Source organism: Apium graveolens, chromosome 9 (assembly GCF_009905375.1).
Source record: "Apium graveolens cultivar Ventura chromosome 9, ASM990537v1, whole genome shotgun sequence".
In the NCBI taxonomy this organism is placed as follows: Eukaryota; Viridiplantae; Streptophyta; class Magnoliopsida; order Apiales; family Apiaceae; genus Apium; species Apium graveolens.
In genome coordinates, this window is record NC_133655.1 from 21,670,886 (window position 1) to 21,682,448 (window position 11,563).

The 11,563-nt window shown below is 38.1% G+C and overlaps 2 protein-coding genes across 2 annotated transcripts; both read left to right on the plus strand.

Annotated features, from left to right (window-relative positions):
* The first annotated feature begins 1,872 nt into the window (after positions 1-1,872).
* Positions 1,873-2,253, plus strand: LOC141685103 (uncharacterized). Its single transcript, XM_074490229.1, has one exon. It carries the CDS (start codon positions 1,873-1,875, stop codon positions 2,251-2,253), a length of 381 nt encoding a protein of 126 aa, XP_074346330.1.
* An 8,633-nt stretch (positions 2,254-10,886) lies between these two features.
* On the plus strand, positions 10,887-11,563 carry LOC141684268 (large ribosomal subunit protein bL12c-like). The gene has a single exon (XM_074489172.1). The coding sequence runs from the start codon at positions 10,985-10,987 to the stop codon at positions 11,537-11,539; it is 555 nt and encodes a 184-aa protein (XP_074345273.1). The 5' UTR covers positions 10,887-10,984; the 3' UTR covers positions 11,540-11,563.

Consider the following 11,563-nt stretch of genomic DNA (forward strand, 5'->3'; position numbering starts at 1 on the left):
ATATGAGAAACTCCCTTCAAGCTAGCCTACGGTACAGAAGCAATGCTACCCATCGCGGTGGGATCCCCTTCTCACCGAGCGATAAACTTTGATGAAATATCTAACGAAGAGGGACTCAGAACAAATATGGAACTGATTGATGAAGTCCGGGACCAAGCTCTATCAATAATGGAGAAATATAAGAACAAACGAAAAAGCACTTCAACAAGAAGTCCAGAGTCAAAAACATAAAGTTGGAGACCTGGTTCTTCGAGACACAGAAGCCTCGGATCCTACAAACACTGGAAAGCTAATGCCTACATGGGAAGGACCATATAAGGTCAAAGAAGTCCTCAGATCAGGAACTTACAAACTAATAAATATGGATGACTCCGAAGTTCCTAACACCTGGCATGGACTCAGACTAAGAGAGTTAAGTCAGTTCAATCTAAGTTTCATTCCCAGGACTTCCATCAAGGCTCAAGCACTTGATGATTTTATAATTGAATGCAACTTTCCAGAGGCAGAACCTATGAGTATAGACCTGGAAAGCAGTCAAGCTACAAACCAGTGAGCATGGACCTTGAAAGTAAACGGATCATCAACAAGCGAAAGGTCGGGAGCATGACTCATTCTAAAAAGCCTTGATGGCTTCAAGATACAAACAACAATATCCTTCGGCTTCCCGGCAACAAACAACCAGGCGGAATATGATGCATTGATTGCAGGACTGAAACTTTCCAAGACTCTTAGGGTCCAGGACTTAAACATCTACTACGACTCCCATATAGTGGTCAAGCAAACAAATGGAGAATATATAGCAAAAGACCCAATCCTAGCAAAGTATCAGGCCCTGGTTCAAAACTACTTAGCATCAATCCCAAAATACCAAAAACTGCAAATATGTCGAGAAGAAAATGAAGAGGCTGATACTCTGTCCAAGCTAGTTCGGAACTCATCAGATCTAGACTGCTCAGTTTACTTTGAAGAATTGCAAAAACCATCTATTGAAGCTGAAGAAGTCCCGGAGATTGAAAACAACCAAAACTGGATGACTCATTTCATCAACTATTTGGAAAAAGGAGAGTTCCCAGGAGACAAAAGAAAGGCTCAAAGACTAAAAGCCAAAGCAGGTAAGTTATTTCTTGAAGAATAGCTACTATACCGTCGGACCTTCTCCCCCCATCTTGAAATGCGGCAGCCCGACAGAAGCTAATTACTGTTAAATGAAAGTCCATGAAGGGATATGCGGAGATCACATGTCTGCACAAGCCATGGCTCATAAGATCATAAGATAAGGCTACTACTGTCCAACTATACACCAGGATGCAGTAGAGTTCGTGAAAAAAATGCAAGCAATGCCAACTCTTCAGCAGTGTGTCCCGGATGAGCCCAGTCCTACCCTCATCAGTCATGTCTCCAATCCCCTTTGCTGTTTGAGGTATTGATATCATGGGACCCTTTCCCCGGGCTAGAGGAGATCTCAGGTACTTGTTGGTTTCAATTGATTACATGACTAAATGGGTGGAATTAAAAGCAATGGGGACAATCGACCAACAAGACTGCATAAAGTTTATGGACAACATACTAATGAGGTTCAGAATCCCAAGGGTCTTAGTTTCAGACAATGGGCCATAATTAGTCGAATCAGAATTCGAGTCCTACCTCTAAGAGCGAGGGATCAAGCACAAAAAATATCAGTAGCATATCCTCAAGGAAATGGCCAAGTAGAAAGTCACAAACAGAATCCTGCTCCGAGGCATTGAGAAGAGACTTAAGGAAAACAAGAGAATATGGCCAGAAGAACCGCCAAGTGTATTGTAGTCCTACAGGACAAGCCGCCGGACAAGTACATGAGAAACTCCCTTCAAGCTAGTCTATGGTACGGAAGCAATGTTACCTATCACGGTGGGATCCCCTTCTCACAGAGTGATAAACTTCGATGAAATAGCTAACGAAGAGGGACTCAGAACAAATATGGAACTGATTGATGAAGTCCAGGACCAAGCTATAGCAAGAATGGAGAAATATAAGGAGAAAATGAAAGAGCAATTCAGCAAGAAGTCCAGAGTCAAAAACTTTCAAGTTGTAGACCTGGTTCTTCGAGACACAGAAGCCTTGGATCCTACAAACACTGGAAAGCTAATGTCTAAATGGGAAGGACCATATAAGGTCAAAGAAGTCCTCAGACCAGGAACTTACAAACTAATGAATATGGATGACTCCGAAGTTTCTAACACCTGGCATGAACTCAGGCTAAAAAAGTTTTACTAGTGGCAATGAGAAAAACAACCACCAAAAACTTGTAGCCTATAGAAAATAACCAGTTTATCACTCTATATTTTATATGAAGCAAATTTGAAATCAATAAAAAGCACTTTTTATTTTACTTAGCAATTTTCTACAAGTAATCACAGTTCGGGTTCAACCTCGAACCCGAACTAGCCACCTATTTCACTCAGAGTTATTTCTCTAAGTAAAAGCAACCTCAGTCCCGAGTCAACCTCGAACCCGGACTAGCCACCTATTTTTACTTAGAATTATTCCTCCAAGTAAGAGTAATCTCAGTCAAGGGTCAACTTTGAACCCAGACTAGCCACCTATTTTTACTTAGAATTATTTCTCTAAGTAAAAGCAACCGCAGTCCAGGGTCAACCTTGAACCCGGACTAAACATCTATTTTTACTTAGAATTATTTCTCTAAGTAAGAGTAACCTCAGTCCAGGATCAACCATAAACCCGGACTAGCCAACTATTTTTACCTAAAATTATTTCTCTAAGTTAAAGAAACCTCAGTCCAGGGTCAACCTTAAACCCAGAATAGCCACCTATCTTTTACTTTAGAATTATTTTTTAAGTAAAAGCAACCTCAGTCCAGGGCATTATTGAACCCAGACTAGCCTCCTATTTTTACTTAGAATAATTTCTCTAAGTAAAAGAAACCTCAGTCCGGGGTCAAACTTAAACCCGGACTAGCCACCTATTTTTACTTAGAATTATTTTTCTAAGTAAGAGCAAACTCAGTTCAGGGTCAACTTTGAACCCGGATCAACCACCTATTTTTACTTAGAATTATTTCTCTAAGTAAAAGCAACCGTAGTCCAGGGTCAACCTTGAACCCGAACTAGACATTTATTTTTACTTAGAATTATTCATCTAAGTAAGAGCAACCTCAGTTCAGGGTCAACCATAAACCCGGACTAACAAGCTCTTTTTACTTAGAATTATTTCTCTAAGTAAGAGCAACCTCAGTTCAGGGTCAACCTTAAACCCGGACTAGCCACCTATCTTTACTTAGAATTATTTTTTAAGTAAACGCAACCTCAGTCCGGGGTCATCACTGAACTCGAACTAGCTTCCTATTTTTACTTAGAATTATTTCTCTAAGTAAAAACAACCGCAGTCCAGGGTCAACCTTGAACCCGGACTAGACAGCTATTTTTACTTAGAATTATTTCTCTAAGTAAGAGCAACCTCGGTCCAGGGTCAACCATAAACCCGGACTAGCCAGCTATTTTTACCTAAAATTATTTCTCTAAGCAAAAGCAACAACTAGTCACTTAGAATTTTTTTTAAGGAAGGATAAAATTTACAAACATGAAGCAAATCAAAATTATGAGAAAAGCAACCAAAGCAAATTAACCATCCCGGATAAAAGAAGCCCGGGTAAAAGTACAAATGAAATCTCCAAAGTTACATAAAATAACAAAGTCAATTACAAGTACTCCAGAATTACATAAAAGAAACTAAGACTCCGGGCCATTTTCAGGAAGGAAATTAGGGCACATACCATCAAACTGCTCCAGCTCACCCAGTCCCGCTTCGATGTTCTGCTTAGATTTAATGAACTCTTGAAACAAGCTACCAAAATCCGCCTCAGGGTCCGTATTTATGTGCCTCTCGGCAACGATCCAACAACGAGCGATCTCCGAAGCACCAACGCTAACAATAGCCTTGTCGTACTTCTCAGACTTCTTGCAAGCCTCGATCACCTCAGCCTCCGGCTTTACAGCAGATAATTGCTTCCGGAGCTCGATGAGCTTGGACTTCAATTCCGCGAACTCTTTCTCGACTGCCTCATCCCGGAAGGCCACATCAACCAAATTCGGATTCAATCGAGAGATAGTAACGTCCTTGGAAGAAAGAGAGGACATAAGATTCCCAACTTCCTTGTCCTTATCGTCAAGAAGCTCTCGGATATGCTTCAGCTCCGAGTAGGAGATAGCAGTCGGCCCGGCCATGGAAGCCCCCAGCTACAGACAAACCAAAACAAGAGAAATCAAAATTAAGCAAAGGAAAAAAAGATAAATATAGAAAAATAAAAAATCAAGGGAAGTACTTGTCCTCATAGTCGGGTGCAATCCTTCATGACAGAGTCAAATCCAGGGTGCTTCATAGCACTCCACTCTGTTTCAGAAGGAAGCCCAACCATAAACCGGGAAAGCCTTTCCTCAAGCCCCGGACCACTGCCTCTGGGATGCTCCTCCTCCAAACCCTTCCCCTTATTTTGCCCATATTCAACAACGGGGAAGGTTTGAGACTTTCGAATTTGGGGTGGTTTGGTACCCACAGTCTGGAGATGCTTGTTCCTTCTATCCGTCTCAGCTTCAGGAACCTCCCCCAAAGGTTCAATCTCTTCCAAATTCTCAAAGTCACCCTCGTCCTGAACCTCGACAGCCGGATCAGAACTCCCGTTCTCTTCAGCCGAGTCCGGCTTCGAGACAATATTACTCTGGGACTCTTCCTCTAGGTGAGGCTGAGACCCGGACCCAACAACCGAAGCCTTCTTCCTCTGCTTGAAGGTAGTTCCAAGACCCAAGAGAGAATCATTGTAAGCAAAGACAGACATGTTCGGGTTATAGTGGGGGAAACCTGTTAAGAAAGGGAAAAACAAAAAGTTCAGTTCGGACAAAGAACAAATATATGACTCCAGAAATAAACAATATTAAACAAGTATGAGAAAAGAAAGATTCACTTACAGCCGAGCCGATTCATTGTCTTATAATTCATGAAAGTGTCCCGGGTAAAATGGAACCTGAGGCACTCGCAAAAGTTGAAAACCAACTCAAGAGCCTCCCCACTTAGAACAACATGCTTGAACCGGGGCTGAACACCCTCAGAAGTGATATGGGGCAAATAATATAAGTCCAGCCCCTTTAGAAGGATCATCCCCCATTTCAATGCTTAAGGGAGGACTGCTGAATAACTGGGCAGAACCCGGACCCATAGCCGCACTCAGCAGCCCGGAAACATATCTCATAAAGAGGCGGCTGACTAGACTTGACTATAGTAAAAATATGGTACCAGAGCCTGAAAGTAGGTTGGACTTTGAAACAATTACAACACGCGATAAACCAAGACATCCACTTGATGCCATTGGGAGTTATCTGCATCGGGGAGAGACTGTACACATATTTGCCAAGGTGCTTCAGAAATATGTGCCAGCGAGGGTTCCACCCGAACCGTAGGTGCTCCAATCAGATCGGGACGAAGCCATATACAGGCCGATGATAGATCTTCTCCCCGGGTAATGGCCATCTCCACTCCACCCGGTCATCAAGCTGAAAAGCAGCCCGAATCGAAGGGTCCTACGCGGCGTGATCCAGCGCATCATACTCGTCCTTCAAAGGATAAGGATGATTGGCAACTATCATCCCAACAAACTTCCTATCAAAATCAGACCCATTGTAAACGTCAGGACTGTTATCCGGCTTCCGAGCATACCCGGACCTAAGGCTCCTATAGTACCACTTATCCTCAATCTTTGCAATCTTTGTAATGAAATAGTTCGGAATATCGATCCAATATCCCTCCAGGGTGCAAGGTACCTTCCTCGGAGATATCTGCCCCACACTCAATTTCCTAATAACGTTGGACTCCAAAGTCGATGCCTTCTTACCTATCTCTAAACGATCAATATTTGAATCCGAACTGTCAGAATTAGCCTCAGAATCAGAAGGCCCCAACCCCAAAACCAAATACAAAGCCAAACACCAAAAACAAATATCAGCTAAATCTCCAAAAAAAGAGTTCGGACTCAGACTGCAAGTCCGGACACAAATACAAAACCACAAAAACAAGAAACTCTCTAGTTCAGAACTAAATACAGAAACAAAAGCCCGGACAAACTTAACAGTCCAGACTCATCAACAAAACCATAAACCCAAAAGCATCCTAAACCCAAAATGAAACACCAAAAAACGTACAAAAATACCTTTACATACATATATACCACGAAGAACACAAAAAGCTACAAACAAAACCGAAAATGTTACAATCAAACAAATAAGCATGATATAACAAATACAACAACAAACGGTGAAAAGAAAAATAGATGAAAAAGAGAGGAAGATTAAAAACACGAAGATTACAGAAAGAAGAAGGACGACGCATCACAGGAGCACTCGATTGAACTTTTGGAACCTCCCGAAATAGGCAACAAGAACAAGAAGAAAAAGAAAGAAAAGCTCTGGAGAGAAAGAGTAAAAAACAAAAAGAATTGGGGGGAGCCCCTTTTATAGGGAAAACTGGAATTCAACCAGTTAGGCCACGTGGCGCAATCGAGGCCGTCCATCCAAAACTTATTTATATAAACAATTGCGTACATATACACGATAATAACTACCGCTCATGATTATAGCACGTCTTTTCACAAAAGACGATTGTAACAATTCAAATTATTGGAGGGAAAACCCAGAAAACATTTCAACTTCCAGCCTGAACTCTACTACTTCAACACAATTCGGACCGGGGCAAGGAAAGCTCAAATTCTTCCAAATACAATCTACATTAGTCCCGACTGGCCTACCTCAACACAATCCAGACTGGGGGGGTAAGGAAAGCTCAAATTCTTCTAAAGACAATCCACCTTATCCCGGCTTGGCCTACCTCAACACAATCCGGATTGGGGGCAAGGAAATCTCAAATTCTTCCAAAGACAATCTACCTTAGTCCGACTAGACCTACCTCAATACAATCCAGACTGGGGGCAAAGAAAGGTCAAAATCTACTCAAGACAATCTACCTTAGTCCGGATTGGCCTACCTCAACACAATCCGGACTGAGAGGCAATGAAATCTCAAATTCTTCTAAAGACAATCTAACTTAGTCCAGCTAGGCCTACCTCAATACAATCCGGACTTGAGGCAATGAAAACTCAAATTCTACTAAAGACAATCTACCTTAGTCCGGCTTGTCCTACCTCAACACAATCCGGACTAGGAGGCAACGAAAGCTCAAATTTGTCACACAAGCAACAAACCGCATACATTATCAGCCTAACTCCCCCATCCAGAAAATCTGCATAAGGGAGTGGGGGGCACATGATAGTGCATAAGGCTCCTAAAAGGACTGGGTTCGGACTACGGACTCCTAACTCCCTCCAGTCCCGTATACCACTAGTCCGGACTACCTAGTCCCGGCGACCCAATCTTTGGAAGGCCCAACACGTGAGTCACGTGACCAAACATACGATAGGGACAACTATCATTGATCAATCATGAGAACAATCAGGGCACGTTCCAGGAGATTTTTAGAACATTCCTCAATCATTTCTATCCTGACACGTGTAAGGCATCCACCCCAGCCAGGTGTACTCCGCTCCAAAAACCAACGACTACGATGTAAAGGTACCAACTTCTAAACCCTTGGGCTATAAATAGCCCAAGGAGAAAATGTTTATGGGTTAGTCACTCTCTTACACTCATATACACATACAGTCGCCTTACATTCCTATCTATTTTCGTCTTTCCCAAAAGCGGGTTATTACTCTCACACCGGAGGCGCCGCGGGACCCAAATCCCCTTCCAGTGTTGTTTTATAGGAACCCCACGATAACTACACTTTAATCGCAACGAAGAATTCTGGCACAGTGTCGAATAAGTTGCCCCGTCACAAGGAGTTATCAGGTTAAGCGAGAACTAGAAGGTAAGGATCCGACTCCTCGACAAGAGTGAGTTTACTTAATATAACAAAGTTAAATTGATTTCTACTTCACATTTCTTTAAAACAAAAGAACATGGCATGATACCATGATTAATGTAGCAAAAGTAAATGCTAGTCACAATTTAACTACAATGTGCATGACGGAGATTGGTGATTGGGGGGATAACATTCAAATTCAATGTTGATTTAAACAGATAAATCGGCGTCAAGTACAATGCATTGTGATTGCATAGATGAAGCTAAATGAATAAATTATTGTACTGAGGTTGCTATTATTAAAGCTTGCAAATTTCTAAATTAGGAAAGTGATGCGCCATATGATGGGGAGTTGTCATCGAAATAAAATGGCAGCTGGATGTGTAATTCACTGCAGTTCGATAGTGGATGAGATGTCAACTGAAGTACCCAGTGAAAGTATGTGTCGATACCTTGTTTTTCACAAATCAGTCTAGTTCTATTATACTCCGCCTCCCTAATTTTTTTTTCTATTTATCAATACCTGTTTGTCAATATACACTTTAACCGTTAATATCATCGTATTAGTATTAAATATAAAATTTTATTATATTAAAATATACATAAATACGAATCCAATAAAATCACTCATAACTATGTTTAATCTTATATATTAGACGTAAATTAGTAGTAAATCGCTTATCATGAACATTACAAAAAGTCAAAATAGGAAAAATATTTTAGTACGGTGGGAGTGCCACCTATCATTACTATCTTCATTACCACAATTTTTATTTCTTTTATGATCCTTAAAGAACTTGAATTTTATTTAAAATTTTAAATTTGATTAAATAACATTTTTGAATGAGTAAAAGAATTTGATAATCCAAAACAAGGATTCAACTTACATAAATGTGAGAATTTAAATTAAAATACAAATCATGTCATTTGAAATGAAATATATATTTTCAATTTTCAAATATATTATTAGTGAAATGTTTTAGAAATTTTTGTCATCGATCGTTTCCCTTTTTGAGTTATAAAACATATTGTTTTTTCTTTGAAGGAACCAAATCTTTTTAAATGTTTAGGAAATGATCCTTGCAGAAATATCAATTCATTTCGTGAAAGATAGTGACTAATACACACGAGTATATGTATATGTTTCCAATGGGCCAAACCACAAACACGAACTTCGCTGTTACTCCAAAGGCCCAATTGACCATAGACCATATTCATCAGCCCAGCATATCCGACAGTTATCATTGGGCACAATAAATTGTTACAAGACTTTTTTTTGTTAGGTTTGTTCTAATACATTTAATCCCTTACTCTGATTAAAAAAAATAAGGAAAGTAAGTAAAATAGTTTCAGTTGCATATTCTCTGAGTTTTTAAAATGAGAAAGCAAGTGATAATTGATGTAAATTTAATAAAATTTTATTTAAAAAGTAAGATGAAAATACTTTACTTACTTATCATTTACTTTTGTCACTTCAAAAACTACTGAATAAGGTCAAAGAACAAATTTAACCATAGTCATGTATTAGCTACAATTGTCAGGTGTCAACCAATATATCTATTATCTAAAATTTTAATCACTCTGACAGACTCTTTCTATTAGCTAAAACTAGCATTTAATCTTCCAAATTTGTTTATCATCTCCCCATTAGATATATCATTTCATGTCATCTCCTGCCATTCAACTTATGTTTAATACTTGAAAATGAATTGAACTCTAACAGTATATGTATTTATTAACTTTTAATAATTATTATATATTTATTTTTTTAATTTAATTTTAGATAATGTTAATAAACATATTTATCACAAAACGGTGAAAAAGATTCATTATTAACTAAATTTATTAATTACTTATATAATTATTTTATAAAATACTTATAAAATAATATGATAAATTAAATTTAGTTAAATGTTTTATAAAATATAAAACTAATGTTTTTAAACAATTTTATCATGTTTAAAATATTACAATAATATCATCAAATATATTTTTATTAAATATATTTTTTTATTTTCACTTAAATTAAATAAAAAATTATTTAACTTCACTTTGAATTTCTTTAGTAACTTTTTTTACTAAAAATAACTGTTGAAATTTAAAAACAATAATTTTTAAATATAACTAATAATTATATCTAATACCGCTGAAGTACAATTTCTTACCGGTTCTGTAAATTTTAGATAATATTTATATTTTAGCTAACATATATAGTTACCCTCGTCGGAGATGCTCTTACTAAATTAATTAGGGGAGAAGAGTTATATAAATACACATATTTTTATTGACATAATTTGAATTTTTAATCAAATTCTCTAATTATAAAAATACTTCATTAATTCACATCAATTTTTTTTATACCCATTTAAGTTGTTGTTAGATGAACTTTAGAAGTATTAATCTCTTAGGATAATTTAGAATTTTTTTAGTTCCGAAGAAAACTAACATTTTTTTATATATACAATCTTGAAAAATATGCATATTTTATATATTTTGTTCCAAGTTTGGTCATAAGATAGTTTAGATTTAGATGATGTTCTAAAAATTCTTGATTGAAATGATTAATTATTTACACGGTAACTTATTGTTTTAATTTTTAAAATTTGATTAATTATTTTAAGTTTTTTTAGGAAAGTATATATAATAATTCATTAACATTAAATACTATAATTTTTAAATATTATTATTTATAAAATTTATGATATGATAAATATATTTATAAAACTATAATCATAATAATATTTTAAATAATATTTTAATATTAAAATACATCCAATTTTATTCCGATTAATCGTAAATTAATAGTTCACCCAATTAGATACAATTTCTAATTTGTTCAATACTTCCCATCTTATGTATTTAATATTTAATTTAAATTTGTATTATTCTTGTAAACTCATTATTTTAAAATTTTAAAATGGGCTTGACATTTAATTTGGCCCGTTTAGAAATTAGAAACAACAGATATTAAAATTTTTTGAAAAAAAAGACCATCATCACTTACTATTTCACGCAAATCTTCATCACTCCTTATCCTCCTCTCTATCTTCTTTCTTATCCTCCATTCCATTCCTCTCCAATTGCAATGGCTTCTTCAGTACTCTCCACAGTAATCGTCTCCCTCCGTTCCACCACATCTTACCCTACACCCTCACACTCCACTCCCAACCACCTCACTTTCCCCAAACAAACCTTCCCTCTCCGTACTCACCGCTCCTCCCATCTCCGCCCTCTCGCCGCCGTCGACGCTCCCGAAAAAGTCGTCGACCTCGGCGACCAGATCTCCAACCTCACTCTCTCCGACGCACAAAAGCTTGTCGAGTATCTCCAAGACAAGCTCGGTGTCTCCGCCGCATCTTTCGCTCCCGTCGCTGCCGTTGCTGCCCCTGGTGCTGTTGCCGATGCTCCTGCTGTAGTTGAGGAGAAGACGGAGTTCGACGTGACTATTGATGAGGTTCCTAGTAATGCTAGGATTGCCACGATTAAGGCGGTTAGGGCGATTACTAGCTTGGCGTTGAAAGAGGCGAAGGAGTTGATTGAAGGATTGCCGAAGAAGTTTAGGGAAGGCGTGTCGAAGGAGGAAGCTGAGGAAGCGAAGAAGCAGCTTGAGGAAGCTGGAGCTAAATGTTCGATTTCTTAGTTGGAAATGTAATGTTGTGGTATA

What these genes read in the sequence shown, in the direction of transcription:
- LOC141684268 (XM_074489172.1), top strand. Translation starts at nt 10,985, where the DNA reads ATGGCTTCTTCAGTACTCTCCACAGTAATCGTCTCCCTCCGTTCCACC.
- LOC141685103 (XM_074490229.1), top strand. Translation starts at nt 1,873, where the DNA reads ATGTTACCTATCACGGTGGGATCCCCTTCTCACAGAGTGATAAACTTC.